At 33.5% G+C, this 24,112-nt stretch overlaps 1 protein-coding gene across 2 annotated transcripts in view; it reads left to right on the top strand.

Moving 5' to 3' along the window:
* Window positions 1–24,112, top strand: part of LOC134721349 (ranBP-type and C3HC4-type zinc finger-containing protein 1-like) — a 244,662-nt gene that overhangs the window by 203,991 nt on the left and 16,559 nt on the right. For both annotated transcript variants that reach the window (XM_063584289.1, XM_063584290.1), the window contains exon 9: window positions 9,395–9,506. In XM_063584289.1, the coding sequence (XP_063440359.1) occupies window positions 9,395–9,506 (112 nt within the window). The remainder of the gene's footprint in view (window positions 1–9,394; window positions 9,507–24,112) is intronic.

Genomic DNA, 24,112 nt, shown 5'->3' with positions numbered 1-24,112 from the left:
ATCAAATGCACTTTACAATGTCTATTGTACCTGTTCCATTTCACATAATATATTTCTTTTCTTCTGTAGGATAGCAAGTGGTTTAAATATAAGCCTGTTGAGAATAAATTGCATGCAAGTTTTTCCCTAAAAAGGCAAAAAATCTTTGTATCAGCCCATACTACTTGTAAGAAAAGTTAATTGCAAGAGTCTTTTTGTGCTCAGATTTGTTGTATCATGTCACATGAGTATAGAAATGATAAAAAAGACACAAATTTTCATTTCTTATAGCCTCAATATGCATTTTTTAATGTAAATATGTGGCACGGCCTAAATTGACCCTAAATTTTTTCCAGTCTTACTTGGCCTAAGACCCTTTTAAACTAATATGATATGTTATTAGTAACTTTTCTTTCCATTTAAAGTACCTTCAATACATATGTAAGGATTATTTATAACCAAAAAGCTTCACAAATTTAAAATTGCTGGAAAATATTACATCTTTATGTAAGGTCCCCCTTCATTGAAAAACCTATTTTTTTAGGCACAGGCTCATATAAATTTGACTTTTGAATAATTATGCCACGACTGATAAATCAAATGAGTACTCTATTGCCTTTAGTACATGATAAGTTATATATAAAGGCATTTAAAAAGTATTTTTTTGCAATATTTAAATTTTTAAAGCCCCAAATGTTGATAGTTGAAATTTTTCAATTTTAACGTCAAAATTTTACACACAAAGATGAGTATAGAACTTAACTTAATGTCTATAATATACATCCTATTGTCATGAAACTTTGTAAGCAGTGTTATAATTCATTAAGCTTTGTTCATACCAAGTTTTTTTTTAAGATTTGTCAACTCTTTCTTAAGAGGTGAAATCTGTAAATATAGAATTTGTACTCTGGCAACTTATATTTTTTTTCTTAGAAAGGGGATGGGTAAGAAATGCTTTTCATTGATTCGTGTAGGTTGATGTTAAATTCGTTCGAGACCTTATATATTTAGCTAAAAATTTAAAGTTAAACCAATTTAAGATAAGAGTCGTGATTTGGGTAGCATTATCAATTAATGATAAAAAAATGTTTATCTGACGATTTCATGAAGGGTCATTACAACATGACGAAAACACAACTACTAACTGCTAACCGACTTAATAATGAACACATTAGTGTGGCTGACTATGCTCATGTACAACATATGTTGACAATATTTGACTGTCAAACATTATAAATTGTCAAGACTACCACGACTTTTACTTGAAAGGACACGTTGTGCAATTGGAAGATATCTTTGACATTGACATGTGAAAATATGAGGATGAGGTAAGGAACATAATTAATTGTGAATTGGATTAACCAGCAGACAATACGATAGTCATAACGACTTATCACTTATACACGAAAACATAGAAATGAACAAGGTTCATAAGATAGTACCGCATTTAGATTAAAACAAACGTGTAAAGTATTTTCTTCATCATAGAAATTTGAAACAGTGTTGTTCCCACCGGTTGGTATTAACCAATGTGCATCGTGTGTCAAAATTTTAACAATTAATTTGGCTTAAGATTTTCATTGACGTGAACACTAACCTTAAGGTTCCACTAAAGTCAAAATATAGAACACTTCATAAACATCTAAACTTTGCCTGTATTTTTCAATCTGTAATGAATAAAGTCATAAACTATGAGAACATATGTTCATTTAAACATACTTTATATATACACATTGTGTAAATTGTAAATAAACTTGAAATTGTTATGTTGTGGCCAAACCGGTTCTTGGGGTGAACACTAAATTTTCAAAAAAATCTGCAGGCCTGCAAGACGACTTAATTTGCTTAAAATTGGTATGGACGAATACTGTTACATGTAATGCAGGGCAAGCGGATGCTGATTTGCCACATACATATGTTTTAATGGCATATTTGTCCAATTTCTGTATTGTACCTTCGATATTCGTTCACTTAGATACATGAAATAAACTGAAACTCGAAAATCAATACATTTTATAGAAAAATCATCATGCGCTTGCCCTGCATTACATGTAACAGTATTCGTTCATACCAATTTTAAGCAAATTAAGTCGTCTTGCAGGCCTGCAGATTTTTTTGAAAATTTAGTGTTCACCCCAAAAACCGGTTTGGCCACAACATAACAATTTCAACTTTAATTATAATTTATACAGTGTGTATATGTAAAGTATGTTTAAATGAACATATGTTCTCATAGTTTATGACTTTATTCCTTATAGGTTGAAAAATACAGGCAAAGTTTAGATGTTTATGAAGTGTCCTATATTTTGACTTTAGTGGAACCTTAAAATCATAGCCAGCATCGTGTCTGGAAAATATTTTTTTAAACTGATGAACAACTCAATGTTTGAAAATACCATGGAAAACATATGTTAACGGGTTAATATAATATTAATGACTACTGATAAGCAACCGTTGAAACTAATAGCTAAACCCAACTGTGACCAATTCGTGGTGTATAACGAGTCCATGGTAGTAATAAACATACAGAAAACCAAACTCAAGTTTGACAAGCCAGTGTACTTGGGAGCATGTATCTTTAGTACCGCAACCAGAGGTCATTTTTTTAAACTTTAATGGTCCGGAAGAACACACACCCAAATTATATATCGATGGAAAGAGGAAAACGTGTACAATAAGAAAAGTTGGGTCGTAAAAATCCAGAGTGGTCACAATTTTGTGAAATTGAACTCAAAGGTCAGACCTAAAAATATCAATATTTCAACCACAAGGACAAAAGGAGAAATATTCTGATAATGATTCAATAGAATGCTACAAAAACAATTCGATCATAAGCATATGCTATAAACGATGTTAAAACGACAAATTTGACTACTTATATGAAGAGCTGCCATTACAAAATGGCGTTGATTTTGAACCTTCTGAATTTTTTCCATTTAAGACATAGCAAAAGAAGAAGAGGTCTTGTCCTTTTCACATCCATAAACTTTCACATTGTGTATAGTGTTTCACTATTGTATATTACAGAATTATTTTCTAAACTATAAAACACCAGTTTATCAAATTATTTCAATATTTTTTCTATCTTTGAAAAAAAAAAATTCAAGCGCTGAAACAGTGTTTAAAGGTTGTGTATTTTGTAAAAAATAGTATCTAGTTATAGATAAATATATAAAATGTATTGTGAATTTGCAAAGTCTAAACAGAGCAATTATAACATAAAATATACTATAGTCACCCGAGGCGAATGCGAGGTTTTAAAAAATTGAGTGTAAAACAAAGTAAGTTTGGTGCATGAAAATTTTTTTAGTGGGATAATCCTGGTAAAAAAAGTTAACTATTATTTTTTTTTAAGGGAAAGATGAAAAATTATACAATGCAATGCCAATTTTCTAATGTTGTAATTCAAAATCAGTCATGATCCTTATAAAACTTTTAAAAGCGACACACAGTAGCTCAAGTATTCATTAAATAGGGAAATGAATCAATCTCTTAGTCATCATATGCGGACTCAGTACGCGTATAAGCATTACAAGACACTGCCCTTTTTTTATAAGGACAAGCAGAGTTTGTTCAAAGCAAACACAGTTTTTGAGTACAAATGGTATCTGGAGCGAAATATCGTCATGAGTCTGTCATACTCGTCAGATATAGTCTTACCTTTTCATAGGAAACACAAAAGCAATGCGAGTACAAAGTTTCGATTAATGTTCGTGACCCATATTCCCTATGCATATGCATGATATATTTGCACTATCAATCCCAAATGTAATTGGGCGAATGTTGCTACAGAAACGATTGATTTTGTAATAGCCATACATTTACGAATTTTTGTTATCTTTAGGGACAATATACGCTTCAGAAGCGCCTTTTCGTTATTTTTCATCAATTAACTAACAAATGAACTTTTGAGCATAGGCTCCGTGTTGAAAACCGGACCGTGACATATAATGGTTTACTGTTATAAATTGTGACTTGGATGGTGTGTTGTATCATTGGCACTCATACCACATCTTTCTATATCTATTTAGAAGCTATGCGGGCATCATTTCCATAGAAATACCAAAACGGGTGAAGTAGTGGTTCTTCTTTTAATGTATCCTTGATATTTTCAGGCACACCTTGGTCTAATTCTGAAAGTCTTACTTGTTCAAAGGGTATCTACACGTCTCAATCTTCAAAATCGGTTATCTAAAAATACTACTATCGCTAACATTTTTAACAATAAAAATCGTGGTTACCCTTCTATCGATAAGTGTCATGCCAAAAAATGACTTACATGTCCCCGTCTTTCTACCAACAATACGGTAAGGTCCACGTTTAATGGTCGCACATTTTCTTTATATTTTGAAACTGATATAACTTGAAAAACAAACAGTATTATTTATTTACTCACATGAAACAAACCGGGGTGTGGTATTCAGTACGTAGAAGAAACTGGACGATATTTATCTAAACGCACTCAAGAACATCTGTATCGTTTTAAAAGACCAAATAAATTCAAAAGTATCATTTACCAACACCTTAAGAAGCACAACCATCCGTTTAAATATTTAGCAGTTCAACCTTTAGAAGTAGTAAATAAGCAGCCTGGTGAATCGCATTCAAAGTTTGTACGATCACGGAAAATAATTGAATTAAATTGAATTAAAAAATTACAGACAGTTTACCCTCTCGGTCTAAATGATAATATCATGGGAATTGGTAATATATCTAGAACCAATTCCGTTAACATTTTGGATATAGTTTCTAAAACTGTTCGTAAAAACCGTTCTCACGGTCGTAGAACAAATCGCAATCAAAGAAAATTTCGGGCCAATCATACCAATATTTCGGACCTAATTTCTATTTCAAAAAACAACGGCAGACATTATCTGTTAACAAAACTCTGTTCGTTACCGGTTAATAAGTTAAATAAAATTTTGGAGGATTGCAACACAATTTCATATAGCAGTCCTAAGTATGAAATTGTTCAAATTATTATGGCATATTGTTATTCTAAATTATTTCCCAAAATTGATCGCCCTGAAGATCATAAAAAACATTTTATTAAAATTAAGTATGTCAATAAAGGCTTTGATTTTGTAAATATTGCCGGTATATTTAACGACCATTCTGTTAAAGAACAAATTCCTGGTTATTTTAACAATACTGAACTACCGCTTATTTGTTATATTTACAAGAAATCTACCCGGAAATTTGTGTTTAATTATAGTCAATTGTGTAAAGATGTTAATATCAGTGAAAATACACCCACTTCATGTAATTGCAGTAATTCCGCATATATTTATGGACCCATTTCCCATGTTATAACAGGAGATCTTAACATCGTTCAAGACCGAGAGTTAAAATCATTCCTCAGTAAAGGACCTAAATATCGTCCCCCGTCAATTATTAATTGGAATGAGTGTCGTAATATCATCCACGACTCACTCCATACTTACTGTATGAAATGGATAAAACGGGAAAAAGCTGACAAAAAATCTTTGGACTCTTTTTTCAATTCAGTAATGAAGATAGTTGATATACGTATTCAACATTTTAAAGAACATTTTACTATTAACAATAACCACAATAAACCTATTTCTCGTATCAAACATAAACTAAAAGAACTAGCCAAGGAATTTGTTTTTGTCCCGGCCGATAAAGCTGCTAATAATATTATTATTGTTTGACGTAAATTTTACATTGAGGTTCTGAAAAAGGAAATCACCAATTCACCAACATTCCAACTGACTCCATTTTCAGAAAACGAACTCTGTAACAAACATAAACTTTTAGCCACCGCTTTACAAGCAGAGCCAAATACAATGAAAGTCCCAACTATGTATTGGCTTCCAAAACTACACAAATACCCTTACAAATATAGATTTATTTCGTCTTCAAGCCATTGTTCAACTACTAAATTGTCTATTCTTCTTACCAGCACACTTGGTACAATTAAAAACCTCATAATAAATTGTTCAAATAAGGCCGTCGAAAATAGTGGAATAAATTACTTTTGGAGTGTCAAGAACTCGTTGGAAGTACTTGATAAATTGCATGCTCATATTGGTGATTTTGAATCTGTTCAAAGTTTTGATTTTTCTACCCTGTATACCACATTGCCTCACATTCTCATTAAGAAAAAATTCACACACCTAATTAAATGGGCATTCAAAAAATCAGAATGTGAATATATATATTCAAACTCTTTTAGGTCATTTTATAGTAGCAATAAACAAAAAAACTATGTTAATTGGACATGCTTTGATACTATATATGCCCTTGAATTTTTACTAGATAACATTTTTGTTCGCTTTGGGGATTCCGTATATCGGCAGACTATCGGAATTCCAATGGGGACTAACTGTGCACCACTTATTGCGGACCTCTTTTTGTATTGTTATGAGTTGTTTGTATGACAAAAATAACCAAAGACCCATCAAAACAACATCTGATAAACAAATTTAATAATACTTTTAGATATTTGGATGATATTTTGGCTCTCAATAATGACGACTTCAGTATGTATATTAATGAAATTTATCCTGCTGAACTTACTTTAAATAAAGCTAATACTAATAATGACCACTGCCCTTTCCTCGATCTTGATATCTATATCACTAACGGAAAGCTGAATACTAAATTTATAATAAAAGGGATGATTTTTCATTTCCTATCGTTAATTATCCGTTTTTAGATGGTGACGTTCCCTTGTCACCATCTTACGGTGTTTATATATCTCAACTTGTACGATTCGCTCGTGTTTGTAACAATGTTTTAGATTTTAACGAGAGAAATTTATGTATTACTGAAAAATTATTACACCAGGGTTTTCGATATCACAAACTAGTCAAAACTTTTACTAAATTTTATCATCGGTATAAAGACAGCATTCGTAAATATAGCTCAACATGCAGACTTTTTATACGTTCAGGTATTTCACATCCTTTTTTTATGGAAATATTCTTTATAGCACAAAGGTGTCAGTATTCACCTCAGAAACTTACAAAACCTTTAAATAGACTGATTAAGAAGGGATATAATTACGATACTGTTGTCAAGTCATTAAAGATTGCATATTTTGGCGTTAATATTGAGTCACTGATAAGGTCCTTGCGTCGGAACTAGACATTTATTCTAAAAACAGTTGTTGGCATGACACGGGTTATGTTCTTCTCATATATGTTATGATGGTATGATACTAAACCCCTAACGGGAAGGATTGTGCCAGATGTTCATATGATGAAATCATAATCTTTCAGTCAGTTTAATTGAAGTCTGGAGCTGGCATGTCAGTTAACTGCTAGTAGTCTGTTGTTATTTATGTATTATTGTCATTTTGTTTATTTTCTTTGGTTACATCTTCTGACATCAGACTCGGACTTCTCTTGAACTGAATTTTAATGTGCGTATTGTTATGCGTTTATTTTTCTACATTGGTTAGAGGTATAGGGGGAGGGTTGAGATCTCACAAACATGTTTAACCCCGCCGCATTTTTGCGCCTGTCCCAAGTCAGGAGCCTCTGGCCTTTGTTAGTCTTGTATTATTTTTATATTAGTTTCTTGTGTACAATTTGGAAATTAGTATGGCGTTCATTATCACTGAACTAGTATATATTTGTTTAGGGGCCAGCTGAAGGACGCCTCCGGGTGCGGGAATTTCTCGCTACATTGAAGACCTGTTGGTGACCTTCTGCTGTTGTTTTTTATTTGGTCGGGTTGTTGTCTCTTTGACACATTCCCCATTTCCATTCTCAATTTTATTAACATAGACTTTGATTTTCCTGCAGCAGTTATGGCATCCCTTATATTGAGTTCAGAGCTAAACTCTATGTTTCATATCCCTTGGCCCCACTGTGTCTGAATTGTAAGGTGTCACAATATCTAGTCAGTTCTGAAGTTTGCCAGTTTGGTAAGCATCAGAGACAATCTTGGGTAAAAGTGATCGGTATATGTATTGGGTCGTGCTACATGAGAAAGGCTTTTTCTTATGGAAGAACAAATCACTTCGCTAACAATCGTTATTAATTAACTGACAGCAAGTTCAAAATTCTAATTTTTCCGTAAATGTTTTACTTAATTGCACAGGTGTTGACTTCAATAAGTACTTGGTTATGCATGGATAAATGATTAGTCACATTAATAAGCACAACTTAAAAGACTGTCAACACGTTTAGAGGACTCAGTTTTGTGTAGTTTTCTGGGTTTCTTTTAAAGGTTTTTCTTTTACACAAAAACCCTGTTTTCATATCCAAACTATAAGGAAGAAACTGAGCGCGAGATCGTATAAAAGTGTCAGGTTGAGAAGATAATTTCCTTAAATTACCAATTTAGGGGCAGCAACCCAACAATTGTGTTGTCCGATTCATCTGAAAATGTCAGGGCAGATAAATCTTGACCTGATAAACAATTTTACTCCACGTCAGGTTTGCTCTAAATGCTTTGGTATTAGAGTTATAAGCCAAAAACTGCATTTTACCCCTATGTTCTTTTTTTAGCCATGGCGGCCATGTTGGTTGGTTGGCCTGGTCATCAGACACATTTTTTAGACTAGATACCCCAATAATGATTGTGGCCAAGTTTGGTTTAATTTGGCCAAGTAGTTTCAGAGGAGAAGATTTTTTTTAAAGTTGACGACGCAGGACGCCAAGTGATGGGGAAAAGCTCACTTGGCCCTGTGGGCCAGGTGAGCTAAAATAAAAAAAATTATAAAGGACATTAAAACTAGTCGGAGTAGGTAATGGGCATCGATTTGACTGAAATTATCATATTCGACTTATAACAAACAAAAATGTATTACAAATATAAAAATAGTCTAAAATAAACAATTAACGATGCATAAACTAAAATTTATGTATCAGCATTTCGTGTGTATTTTAGTCTAGACGCCATCTAATTAATCATTCAGGTGACCGTCCGAAGACTGCCGACGGTTATATAACCCGACGTTAAAATAAAGAAAGATATAAAGAGAAAGCGGACTCGTGCAATTGGATTTTTCTAGATCTGCTTGATTTCATATTGTAGGCTAAAACAGTATATTGATAATCGTATTAACCTGCATGAGAATGAGTTTTTGTATATCAAATCAATCAATAAAATGGTTTACCGCTGCTTCAATTACAATGTTGCAATTCTTTTCTTTTTACTAGCTGAACTCGCATAGTTCACGCATAACTAATCACTAGCTAAAAATTCCAATTATTGTTTAAGAGGTACAATTGAAGTTCACATACATACGGACGAGATGAGGTCGAATTATTTACTTGCAAACCACTAATTCATTAGCTATATTTCTTTGGCTGCTAAACGCGAATTTTTATTTCACTATTTCACTTTCATAATGATGGAAAAACAAAAATCATATATTTTTTTTTTCTTTATCTCAAGGCCTGTGCCCCTTTAACTGTTAATAGAAATGTAATTGCAGGGAATGCCTGAAAGGAGCTATTATACACAATGAAGAGGCATATCTTAAATGTCCTTATCATGACGACAGTTATTCGTGTAATGCATCACTTCAAGACAGGGAGATAAAAGCTGTAAGTATAGTTAACTTTTGACTTTTTTTCAACTGTTTCATTTGAGGATTTTCTCAGAATGCTCAGAAAATCTCACAATTTTTTTAATATAGTGCCAAGACATAAAAAAAAAGTTTACAAATGGTTCTGTAACACTGTGTCTTTGTATACTAGTTGCTGAACAAGCTTGTCATGTCTACGAATTTTGACAATTTGATAAAAATATGTAGTAGATATCTTATATGGTTATGAAAAGAATTGAGAATAATCTAAAATCAAAATATCGAATATGACCTTGACCTTTGACCTTCGCCTAATTTTATTTTTTTGGACCAAGGACCTTAAATTAAAAGACACTAGTCTTAGATCACTTATGGTTTACCAGTTAGAAATGCATAAGGGGAAATAACTCTCATATGGAGTCTCTAAGCTGGTTCTCGGCTGACTACAACACTTTGTTCATAGACTATGTTCATAGACAGCCGGTGAGATCCGAACTATTCTATAATCTGATTAGTCGTCCAATCAGATTACGTGTATTATAAAGCACTTCATATTGTATTGTAAACAATACTACAATGCATGCAATGTTATTGTAAAGCGGAAGCAATAGTCTTTTGTCCTTCCATCCGTTTTATAGAACATTTATTTCTGGTAAAAAAAAATTCAAAATCTAGAACGTCAAAGGAGTTTTGGCCCAAGAAAATAAAATGTTTGATGACCATTTCAAATTGGCACATAATGTTTAGAAATGCATATGGTCAAGAAAAATGAATGAAAAACATAAATATTTTTATCTGATGACGTCACAATTACGTCATAATATGTACTTTTTCCACAAAAACGATGAAAATTACAGAATTTATGCAGTTGTCTATTTTTATTTCCGTTGTGGAAAAATCATGCGCAGCCAAGAATCAACAAAATAATTGAACAGAAGCTTTATTATAACTATTGGCATTATCACACCAAATATAAAATTGTTTCTTGGATGTGCACATACTTTTTCAAGCTTAAATATACTAAAAATTTGATGAAAAAACATGGAAAATCACAGAATTTAACCAAATATGCCTTTGACCTTTTTTTCAAGGTCATCCAGCAGGACTTCACATCAAAAGACTCTACCATGCATTGTCAATAAATTATATGACTGTACATTTTACCTTAATATTTAAAAGGGGAGAAAACTCCTTTTGGAAGTTACTGCTTCACTTCACAAGATTGTTTTTTTTTTTGCGATAGATCACATCTTTCAATTAAGTGAAAGTGTTTTGTCCATATCTTTTGAAGTTTCATAGGAGAAGCATGCACTATCAAAAGCAAAAAAAAAACATGACCTTGACCTTTTTTTTCGTTTTGAAAATCCTAAGACCTCAATTCAGAAGCCACAAGGTCTCTATTACTTGAGTTTCTATTACAAGTCTCTCATGTCAGATACATTAGGGGAAATAACTATCATGGAATGTTCAGATCCCTTCGATCCTTATGATTCTTGACAACCTGAGAATGTAACACGTAATTTGATAAAATAAATTTGTCGTAATCTTTAACGGACACGAAGGAGTAGAGCACACAAGTAACCGGTGTTCGGGAGATAACTCTTACATAAGAAAGTGTTCGGTTAAGTGGTGTCAGTTTCAAAAGCGTATAAACTATTTGATATCACATGCAAGATATCTAAGCGACATCTTTTAAAATAACAATACAACATCAACAACAATATTTTATTTTAAGAGGGTTACACAGTTAGCTATGTTACTATTTTCCTTAACGGTATTGGCAAATTATTCCACAAAAATGGTTCAGAATACATAAAAGATTTTTTGAACAATTCTGTTTTTATACTTCGTCAGCTACGTCCGAAGGCGGATGGTTTCCGGATAATAACTTTAGTATAAGTTAAAAGAAATCAATAAAATTTTAACATGAGGTTTGTTACCACAAAAGAAAGGTTGAGATTGATTTTGGGGGTTTTGGTCCCAAAGGTTTAGGAACAAGGGTCCCAAAAGGGATCAACATATGTGTTTTTCTAGTTTCGAGACAATAACGTGTGTGTAAGTGTATTTTACTTTTTGAATTGTACCTCAACTTTCCATTTCCAAAAAGGAAGGTTTGGATTGATTTTGGGGGTTATGGCCCAAACTGTTTAGGAATAAGAGGCCAAATACAATACTTTTTATACGACCGCAAAAAAAAATTAAAAAAAAATTGTCGTATATTGGTATCACGTTGTCGTCGTCGGCTTCGTCTGCGTCGTCCGAAGACGGATGGTTTCCGGATAATAATTTTAGTATAAGTAAATGAAAGAATTAGTTTAAGTAAATAGAAAGAAAAAAATTAATACAATGTTTGTTACCACAGAAGGAAGGTTGGGATTGATTTTGGGGATAATGGTCCCAACGGTTTGAAAATTAGGGGTCCAAAGGGTCCCAAAACAGACATTTATATAGTTTCAGGACAATAAGTTGTGTATGAGTATTTCAATTGCTCTGATATTGTACCACAATGTTCATACTATTAAGTAGAAGGTTGGGATTTATTCTAAGGGTTATAGGGCAAATAGTCTTGGAATTAAGGGCCTAAAAGGGGCAAAAACAAGTATTTTTCTAGTTTCGGGACAATATCTTCTGTATATCTGTATGGATCTCTCTGACATTGTACCATAAGGTTCAATATCACAAAGGGAAGGCTATGGTTCAGTTTGGGGTTGATATCCTTCAACATTTAGGAATAAAGGGTTCAAAAAGAAGATTTTTTTCTGGTTTACAGACAATAACTTGTGTTTAAGTCTATTGATCTCTCTGAAGTCATATACTACAAGGTTTCTTACTTCAAAGGGAACGCTGGAATTGAGTTTTGTGGTTCTTCCGCCAAGGGGAGAGGGCTTCAATAAGTGATGGGCAAAAAAAGGGGCCCAAATAAGCATTTTTGTAGTTTTCAGTCAATAACTTGTGTTTAAATGTAGAAATCTCTCTAAAATGTTACGACAAGTTTCCAAACTACAAAGGGGTGGTTATGGGGGGTTATGGTTCAAATCCTTAAGCAATTAGGAACAAAAAAGGGTGGAGAGCAAGGGTTTTCTGGTTAAAGGACAATTTAGACATTAGAAAGGTAATGCAATTAAAATTACAAGAAGACTAATATTTATTAGAATGTTCCAAATGACTTGCTGACCAAGTGTTGCTACTTTGTAGCCGATCCATCATGCAAGATGACTGCCAGCGGGGAACTTAGTTTAACATAGGACCCAGTGGGAAATATAAACATATGCCTTTTTAGCTCACCTGGCCCGTCGTCCGTCGTCGTCCGTCGTCGTCGTTAACATTTTACATTTTTAACTTCTTCTAGAGAACCACTCAATGGAATAAAACCAAACATGGCATGAATGTTCCTTATGAGGTACTGACCAAGTGTTGTTACTTTGTAGCCGATCCATCTTCTAAAATGGCCGCCAGCGGTGGACTTAGTTTAACATAGGACCATATGGGAAATGCATACAAATGACTTCTTTTAGAGAATCACTGAATGGAATGAAACCAAACATTGCATGAATGTCCCTTATAAGGTGCTGACCAAGTGTTGATACTTTGTAGCCGATCCATCATCCAAGATGGCCGCCAGCGGTGGACTTAGTTTAACATAGGACCCTATGGGAAATGCATACAAAAGACTTCTTTTAGAGAACCGCTGAATGGAATGAAACCAAACGTGACAGGAACGTTCTTTATGAGGTGCTGACCAAAGTGTTGGTACTTTGTAGCCTATCCATCTTCCGAAATGGCCACCAGCGGAGGACATAGTTTAACATAGGACCCTAAGGGTAATGCATACAAATGACTTCTTTTAGAGAACCACAAAATGGTATGAAACCAAAAATGACATGAATGTTCCTTATGAGGTGCTGACCAAGTGTTGTTACTTTATAGCCGATCCACCATCCAAGATGGCCGCCAGCTGGGTTCTTAGTTTAACAAAGGACCCTATGGGAAATGCATACAAATGACTTCTTCTAGAGAACCACTGAATTGAATGAAGTCAAACATAGTATGAATGTTTCTTATTTATGAGGTGCTGACCAAGTTTTGTTACTTTGTAGCCGATCCATCATCCAAGATGGCTGCCAGTGGGGTACTTAGTTTAACATAGGACCTAATGGGAAATACATAGAAATTTCTTCTTTTAGAGACCCACTGAATGGAATGAAATCAAACATAGCATAAATGTTTCCTATGACATGCTGACCAAGTGTTGTTACTTTGTAGCCGATCCATTATCCAAGTTGGCTTCCAGCAGTGGACTTGGTTTAATATATAACCACTGAATTAAATGAAAGCAAACATAGCATAAATGTTCCTTTCTTAATGAGGTACTGGCCAAGTGTTGTTACTTTGTAGCCGATCCATCGTCCAAGATGGCTTCCAGCAGTGGTTTTGGTTTAACATATAACCACTGAATTTAATGAAAGCAAATATAGAATAAATGTTCCTTTCTTAATGAGGTACTGGCCAAGTGTTGTTACTTTGTAGCCACATTTTATATTTTTACCTGATTTCAAAATCCAAGTAGAATCAGGTGAGCGATACAGGCTCTTGAGAGCCTCTAGTTTAGAGAACCACTGAATGGAATGAAGTCAAACATAGCATGGATGTTCCCTTTGACATGCTGACCAAGTGTTGTTAATTTGTAGTCAATCCATCATCCAATATGGCTTCCAGCAAGGGACTTGGTTTAACATTGGACCCTATGAGAAATACATACAAATGTCTTCTTTTAGAGAACCACTAAATTGAATGAAAACAAATTAGTATGGCGTTCATTATCACTGAACTAGTATATATTTGTTTAGGGGCCAGCTGAAGGACGCCTCCGGGTGCGGGAATTTCTCGCTACATTGAAGACCTGTTGGTGACCTTCTGCTGTTATTTTTTTTATTTGGTCGGGTTGTTGTCTCTTTGACACATTCCCCATTTTCATTCTCAATTTTATAGCATAAATGTTCCTTTCTTAATGAGGTGCTGACCAAGTGTTGTTACTTTGTAGCCAAATTTTATCTTTTTTATATGATTTCAAAAACCCAAATAGAAACAGGTGAGCGATACAGGCTCTTGAGAGCCTCAAGTTTTAATTTTACTTTCATATGTGAACCTTCACTGCTACAACTATACCACACTGTTCAACAATAATAAACTAGTGGCAAGATATAACCATCATAGAATAATTTACTGCAGTCTAGATTTAGAAATTTCTTAATCTTCAATAGTAGATATAGCCTAGAGGAAATTTTTGAGCAGATCACATCAACTTGGATTGTCCATGTGAGGGAAGGGTCAATTTTAATTCCTAAGAGACTTTCGCATGTGGAAGATTTTATCACTTGATTTTATATAGTTAAACAACTCTTATTGTGATATGGCATTGCTCTTTGCTTTGCAATAATCATATATTTTGTTTTATTTTATTGTTGAACATATTGTTATCATTAGATCATTCCTCAACACCATGTAAATCTTATTGTACCTTTGACTGCAGAGTTTGATAACAATTACCAGAAAGATGTAAAGTTGAATCAAGTATATAAATCAGTGCAACAATTTTTCATATAGATAGGAAGGTCGTTTATACATAATATAAACATAAGGGACCCTGATATGGAGCCTTGGGGACAATACTTGATATAAAGTTTTTCAGAATGAACATTTACACAATTTGTACTTGTTTAGTTCTTTTACTCAAATACGATTTAATAAAAGAAACAGCAGCATTATCAAATCCATAAATTTCAAGTTTTCATACGACCGCCAAACTTGTTTTGGATCGCATAATGGTATGATGTCGTCGTCTGCGTCTTCGTCGTCGTCCGAAGACACAGTTTTGGTTTCCGGACAACAACTTTAGTTTACGTGAATGGATCTCTATGAAATTTATTAAGAAGGTTAAATTCCACAAAAGGAAGGTTGGAATTGATTATGGAGATGATGGTCCCAACCGTTGAGGAATTAGGTTCCAAATTGATCCACAAACAAGCATTCTTCTAGTTTCATGCTAAGTTACAGATCAAGTTTAAGTTTCGTTCCGTTCCACTAAATTTTGCCGAAATTATGGGCATTGGACTTTGAGAAATTGTTGAAAATCACTGTTATACGGACTTTTTTCTAAACGCCTTCAGACATTGGGCTGATTTTTGGTATGTGAGTTAACAATAATGAGTTACAGATCAAGTTTAAGTTTCGTTCCGCTCTGCTAATTTTTGCTGAAATTACGGGCTTTGTACTATTATAAATTATTGAAAATCACAGTTATACAGATATTTTTTTTCTATACGCCTCCACATTTTGAGCTGATTTTTTATATTTGACACAACCATCATGTTTATGTCCACATGTATTATTGAAACGGCAGATTTTTCAACTTTTTGGGACGGGGCCTTTCGTGTCGCTTTGACACATCTAGTTTTTCCTAATTTTTGAATTTCAAATTTTTTTTAAATTTCAAGAAGAAAGAAGAAACTTTAAATCAATTGCACAGTACTGCGCAATAAATTTATACGATCTTTGACCACATTTTTTTTGGTCAGAAACCTTCATAATGTCAAAAATGTAATCACAATCTAAATTCCGACCGTATCAAGCTTGAAAATTGTGTCCAAATTTGTCCCTACTGTTCAGGGTTTGACCTCTGCGGTCGTGTCAGGCTGCGTTCAGCGAAGCAATTCATTAATAGAAAATATCATGATCTACTACATCAAAAGCTTTCTTAAAATCCAACAGGACTGCTAAGTTGATATTACCGTCATTCATATTCTGTACCCATTTATCTATGATATTGATAAGGGAAGTTTGGCAAGAGTGGTCTTGTCGAAGATCTAATCTTTTTTGGATAGTCATACACATTTTTGAAACATGTTTTTCTGAAAGTTTTAATAAAACAGAAAGTACAGAAATTGGTCTATCATTTGATGCCAGGAAAGATGTACGGTTAATGAAAAGGAGTGAGAATAAGCCAAAATAAAAAAATAAAATTTAACTATTGAAAAGACCTAATAATCAGAACAAAATCAAAAGTTCTTTCCACGGAAAAGTGGAAAGACCTCATAATTAAAAACCATAACCAATTGAGAACTAACTTTCGGATTACTCAAAGTCACTATAGGCATCCAACGAAAGGTTTCTTCGTACTGATTCATTTATTTTTTACTGATATTTATTTTTGACTGAAATAAGAGAGATTTGACTGTTTTCGGTTTTAAAAATGTCACTTCCGGTCTCACGTGATAGCTTTATTAACACTGAATCCAAAAATATATAGTTTCTATATACTTTTGTCTGGAAAAAGGAAGAAATTAGGTATATATAAAGGTACCATAATTATAATTTAATACGCCAGACGCGCGTTTCGTCTACATTAGACTCATCAATGACGCTCAGATCAAATTTTTTTAAAGCCAAACAAGTACAAAGTTGAAGTGCATTGAGGACCTAAAATTCCAAAAAGTTGTGACAAATATGGCTAAGTATATCAGTACCATCGGTTTAGGGAAAGTCGCTTCCGGTCTCAAATGATAGGATTTTGTATGCATATTTAAAAAAAAATCTAGGTGCTTTTCCATTAAATAAGTGCAAAAATAGCTACTACCGGTTAACTCATGATTACTCAGGTTAATGTTGTTGAAGGTCATATGTCAACCAACAGTTTGCAAAAAACCCTATGGCTTAACCATGTACCAAGTTGGAATAATAATCAATTAACCTGAAATTGAATCATTTCAAGGACACTAATTCCTATAAGGAGTACTTGAATTGTTTAAGACCAAATGAGTCTTATCTTTATCCCGATTAGGCAAAAAATTTGCACTAGTTCTTTTATATATCTTAAAAAGTTACAGAGGAGATCAAATAACAAAGAAAAGTCAAAATAAAGAATTTTGACCTACACCTTTGATCTTGGCCTCAATTTCGTTAAGATGAATCAAGGACCTCAAATCACCTGTACCTTAGGTCTCTATCACTTACCAATCATACTATTAAATCATATATCCCTTATGTCAAATACAGAGGGAAATAAGTCTCATATGGAGTCTCCGTATTGCTTCAGTCAAAATTGGAGACAAACAAAACCGAGAATATAGTAAGCAATTTGGTAAAATAATTTGAAAAAAATTAAGAAACAGTTTTTAGGGAGATAACAATAAAAAGTCTTCAACTAAACAGGGTCAGTCTCAAAAGCGCAATAACTTCGATATAAGAGGGGAATGGACCTATATCGGGACTCCGAGATCGGGGTGTTTTTAAGCTCGGGATTTCGGAATTGATCCTCTCGAGTTCCGGGAATTCTTTAATTCGAATTTCGGGATGTCGGGATTTAAATTTATTCAAATGCGGGACCTCTTGATTTCGTTTTTTTAAGCCCGGGATTTCGGGATCGGGACAACAGAATTTCATGAAACTTTGTTGATTATTAAAAAGTAAAATCACAAAAATACTGAACTTAGAGGAAAATCAATTCGGAAAGTCCATAATCACATGGCAAAATCAAATAACAAAACGCATCAAAATCGAAAGGACAAGAACTGTCATATTCCTGACTTGGTACAGGCATTTTCAAATGTAGAAAATGGTGGATTAAACCTTGTTTTATAGCGCCAACCCTCTCACTTTAATGACAGTCTCATCAAATTCCGTTATATTTACATTGATGCGTTAAATAAAGACACAATAAATAAAATAGTCAAAATATGGGTACATCAGTCATCATCGTATAACAATTTTAAAAGGAACAATTTTAACAGAACACAAAAGCATCTACTATCTACGAACACATTGAATGATTTGAGTGTCTGACGTCAGAAAATGTCAAAAGTATGTAAGAATAAATTTCAGAAATAGATCGAGATATAAACTAGTCCAAAAGTTATATATAGAATTTATAAGAATCCAAAAATATTTGATTCCATTACGCAATTGAATGATTTTGACGTTTGTGGTTCAACATATATAGTAATTCATAATAGAAATATATCATAATGACATATAATAGAACAATATCATACTGACGGGATTTTTTAACGTACAGAGTCACGTTATAAGAACAAAAGAAATACAAAAAGTCGCATATACAAAACAAACAACTAAAAAATGAAAGCCAATACAAACACATTGACGAGATGTATAAGTACCGTGCCACGTCAAACGGATATCACATAAAACCATTCAACAGTAAAAGAAATATTAATAATAGAACAAAGACAAATGAACAATAAAACACGTTGTTAAGATGGTAAACAACATCAGTACGCAGAATATATACATCAAGACCATCGTGTATTATTTGAGAAGTTGATATGGAATATTTATCAACAAGGTCTTGGTACCTTCCGATGGACTTTTTTTAGAAAAAGGACGAAACGTTCTTTGACATACCCCTGGTTCATCAACTTACAACTCAGATATTGATGACGTTTTACAAAGTCTGAGTAGGAGCTGCAAGCTCTTGAATATCGAATAAGTTGGGAAATATATATCCCATATGCAGGTGAAGTTGGTATATTGCTACTTAGGTGGGGGAAATTTATAATTTCAAAATTTAAATTGTCTAGTTTGTCATAGATTCTGGTACTGAGATGACTGTGTAAGTCAAACTCGAGATATAAGCCTAAAAATGAGGCGGAGGAAGCCGTATCTGTTGTTTCTTTAATCTCTAGTTCTGGGGGATATATTAATGGAACCCAATCAGAAAAGTTCGGATTGTTTATGAAAAGAACATCATCAATATATCTGAAAGTGAAATGAAATAATCTGGCTTCTTTGATCCTCTTGTTTTTGACAAGTGTTTGGAGGAACTCCGATTCATATGAACATTAGAAGAGGTCGACAAGAAGAGGCGCACAGTTTGTTCCCATAGGAATGCCGACAATTTGTTGGAAAAGCCTACCTCCAAACTCAACAAATATGTTGTCGATAAGAAACTCCAGCATACTGACTACTTGTTCTTCTGTGTAGCATGTTTTACCTTTTTGCTTGGGACTATTGACGAAATATGCCTCATGAAATCCCAAAGTAATAAATTTATAGCGTATGCTACCATTTTTATGTTGAAAAGCATTGTGGAGTATTTCTTTTAGGCGATTTTTCAATTTCACATGGGGAATGGTGGTATACAGGGTTGAAAAATCAAAAGTTTTGATGGAACTAATTTCAGAATAAGACCGAGATTTAAAATTGTCTAGAAGTTCTTTTATAATTTTTAAGAATCCACATATGGTTAATAAAGAAGACCTTTTTGTTCAATAAACTGAATGACACTTTTTTCATTTGTTATACTGGTTATTTCAAGCATTTCTGTCAAGTTTTGTCATAATCAGTTCAATAGTTTGAGAAAAATCTAGTATAATGAAAGACGACATCTACAGCGATTCGAGCAAAATTTCTTCGACAAATCCAAACCAAGCCGCATCAAGATAGAAATGGAGTGTGGACCAATAAATGATCAAATATCTATCTTATCTGCCTACAAACAGTTGAATATGATACACAAGATGATTTTAGAAAGATAAATATCACTTATGAACCTCTTTGTCGTCTTTACAAAGTCTCTTTGGGTCAATTTATACCTCTTATTTCCTCAAAATTTCAACTTTTCAGGCCAATAAATAAAAATAATGGGGTAACTTTCACTCATTTATGGTAGAAATGATATAAAAAATGAGTAATTAGAGCATTTTAGCAGAATGAACAATCCATATAAAAGTTTACTGACTCCAAGGAGGTTTCAATAAGTCCTTACGTAAAAATTAAATTTACGCCGCGTTCCAAAGAGGGACATAAAAGGCTTCTCTTTTAAAGAATAACTTGTCGTTACAACATTAGAAATAATTTCATCTACTTATTACTATATTATATTTAAGTATATTACCTAGGAAATTGTTATATCATAGCAAAATATAAGAAATAACCATCCTCTCCAAAAAAAAAAAATATGCACTTAGTATGGCTTGTTTTGTCAATTGAATATTCATGGTACAGGCCTATTTCAAGACAATTTTCTCATAAAATGTGTTTTGGAGACTCAATTCACTCAGAATATTTCATTTTTTGTATTATTTCACTTAAATAGCAAGAAATTTTAACACATGAGAATACTCACAAGGCCATAGGTGCATATACAGCTTCCCATATTAGGTGTTATACCACCATTGATTTTCCCCTATTAGTCTTTGTTAAATTTGCACTTTTCAAAAAATTGTGCAGATTTTATCTTTGTTTCAAATAAAGAAATACTTGGCAAGAGTAAATTTTTATCCTGTCCAGTTCTATAGAAAAATTTCACATAACATTTCATTGCATATAAGAAAATAACCATCATCGGAAGTTAACCAATCAAATTTCTCCCCTTATTCTATGTGTGCACAAGGTTTAGTCACCATGTAACCTCAAGATTACAAAATTTTCTATAGAAATCACAAATAAAAAATAATGGTGTTTAGAAATACCCAAGACATATGTTTATGACCCAGAAATAGTTTTACTGCAATAAAATGTAGGATTAATTACCTACAACGGTCAAATTCAAGGGAATATTTTTTTAGACCTACTTTCGTATACAACCGGATGTGTCATACCATGATTTGGTGATATTACACCTTAATACCACTACGCGAGTAAACAGTTTCACAGTATTTCTGAAGACCCTCTTTCACTGAGGACAGAATTTTAGTCAATCTAATGGACAATTCTTTAGTGGAACATACAGATGAGCCAGCAATATATCGTTGTTTGTACGGAATTTTATGAAGCTTTAGTATCCAATACAAACAAAGTAAGTCCTCCGATTTGGTGTTCAATGTAATTTTTATTGAAGACATGAAGGACTTATGATTTGCTAAAATCTTATCCTTGTCAAATGATATGTCATTGTATGTGGGTTTACCTGAGTGCTCCTTTATACCCAATTCTTTTACAAGACATTCGTAGTAAAACGATTAACACACAAAGACAATATAATTTGAAGCTTTGTCCGCTGGAAAAACAACATACTTATCATGAAGAGTTGATAAACATTTCATGGCCTCTTTGTCTCTGAAAACGGACTTTGGTCGATCGTTCACACATTTTTTCAACTTGCGAATGCGACGTTTTACCAGAGACCTGATAGTTTTAACCCATTCTAACAAAGTGTCCAGTTAAACTTCTTCTCGCTTAGCCCATGCTCTGGGGTAGTCCTCAATGGAATCCATAATTATTTTGAAGTTATGGTTCCAATTGATGTGTTTGGGTTCTCTAAATTTAGGACCATGAGAAATCACCTTTCGAAGATTTTCATGTTGAATTATGTTTAGATCCCCAGTTATAACATGACCAGAGGGGTTGTAATTGTAAGGCGAGTGGGAACAGTCACATGTCGGAGGGTTTTTTAGGTATTGTTCTAAGTCAAGGTCCTGCGATGCTTGTTTATAGTTACATATTTTAGGTGCAATGGTTTTGGTGTAACTGTAGGATACAATAGGAACAGACTGATTTTGAAAATAAATAGGATTTTTTTTAGATGTTACCTTCTTGTGATGTAGAACATTGCAGATATTGATTGCATCAATTCCTCTATTGGCAAAATAAACAGGAAGGAATCTCCTCTTTTCCTCATGTAAAGGTTCCGATCTTACTAGTTTGAAAAGACGAAAAAGAGCTACATCACAAATAATACTGACTAGTCTGTATATTGCAGTAAATGTATTGGTGCCTCCTTTGTCAAGTGCATAATCTCTCAAACGTTTTAGAAAATTAACTGGCAGTGAAAAGAGAATAGTTCTTATGTAATGTTACCCTAGTGGTTAATGAAGATGTGAAAGAAGGTCATCAAAGCTCCCAGAGGGTGATCTAGATTTGGAAGACTCTTTTACATTAGGCCGATGGTAATGTTTTTGCCCATGACTACGTTGTTGTCGTAAGGTAGTATTAAATAAACTCATTACATTAACATCACTGCAGGCAGGACTTGACAAATTTCCTACTCCTTTAATATTGTCATTGCAACCATATGGCATTGCAGTCCCTAACTCCCTTATCCAGAAATTTTCTCTATCTTTGCGGAAAGGAGTACTGAGTACAGGGCTATTTGTGTGGTGATAAATTTTCTCAATGATGCGTACTTTCATAGATAAAGAAGTATTATGGCCCGGTTGATTAAAATGGTTATAAAGAACCCTAAATTGAGGATCTTTATTATCAGACCGGTGTTGATCTATTCTTTTACGCAAGTTTGACCAGTTTCACCAGCATAAAGAAGTCCACACAAAGTACATTCGATTCCGTACACGACATTGTCCGTGGAACAGTCCAGAGGCCTGAAAGATTTAGTATAAAATGTTTTAGATGTTAAATTACTAGTAAAACCGGGAGTCGTGATTACCATATCACAAGTCTTACACGTTTTTCTTTTTTATGTTTACAAGAAGAAATGATAGGTGTTGATTCACTTGTAGCAGGTGTATTTAAACAGTCGAAAATATTGACGCAACATGGCTTTAATTTATGAAAGGTTTCTGAATTTTTGAAATAATAATTACCTTCTGGCTGAACATATGTCCAATCAAGGGGCATCCCGGAGGATTCCGTGGAACACACAAATCAAATGCTTCAGTGTTCCGTGCAGCAAAAAGAGGACCTTGGTAACCCGGGCGACGTCCCAGCCGGTTTGTTCTTCGTATATTTTGTATTCATCATGCATAAAGCTAACAAGTTAATGATGCCCTCGGGGAATAATCCACCAGCAGTAAAGTTTTTTTCTAGGAAGAAACTTGACATCGACTTGGTTGTAGTAAAAAGTAAAATCACAAAAATACTGAACTTAGAGGAAAATCAATTTGGAAAGTCTACAAACACTTGGCAAAATCAAATAACAAAACGCATCAAAAATGAATGGACAAGAACTGTCATATTCCTGACTTGGTACAGGCATATTCAAATGTAGAAAATGGTGGATTAAACCTGGTTCTATAGCGCTAACCCTCTCTCTTTAATGACAGTCTCATCAAATTCCGTTATATTTACATTGATGCGTTAAATAAAGACACAATAAATAAAATAGTCAAAATATGGGTACATCAGTCATCATCGTATAACAATTTTAAAAGGAACAATTTTAACAGAACACAAAAACATCTACTATCTACGAACACATTGATTGATTTGAGTGTCTGACGTCAGAAAATGTTTTATACGTCACATAAAATTGTCGTTCAATGTGCATGCAAACAATTTAAAAAATTTACATAGGCAATGTTAGCATAAGACATAATATGTAGATGTGTATATCGACAGGACATTATGATTTATTTTTTTTCTATGAGTTACACCCCTTTGAACTTATTTTTCTCAATATACTATTGCAACAGTTTGTCATCGCAACTCCCATGAAACCACTCAACAGAATTTCGTGAAACTTTGTAGATGGTAATGACATACTATCAAGAAGTGAATATCGACAGGAAATTATGATTTTATTTCGTACAGTTATTTTATTTGTCCAGTGACAATGTGAGGGCGTGGTGTCTGTGAGCCGGCTCACTAAGGTTCTTTAATTTTTAAAGCAGTAACAGCAAATTATTCACTAAATTTAAGTTTTACATAAGGAAA

Source organism: Mytilus trossulus, chromosome 6, assembly GCF_036588685.1.
Source record: "Mytilus trossulus isolate FHL-02 chromosome 6, PNRI_Mtr1.1.1.hap1, whole genome shotgun sequence".
Classification (NCBI taxonomy): domain Eukaryota; kingdom Metazoa; phylum Mollusca; class Bivalvia; order Mytilida; family Mytilidae; genus Mytilus; species Mytilus trossulus.
This window is presented reverse-complemented; position numbering and strand designations above follow the sequence as displayed.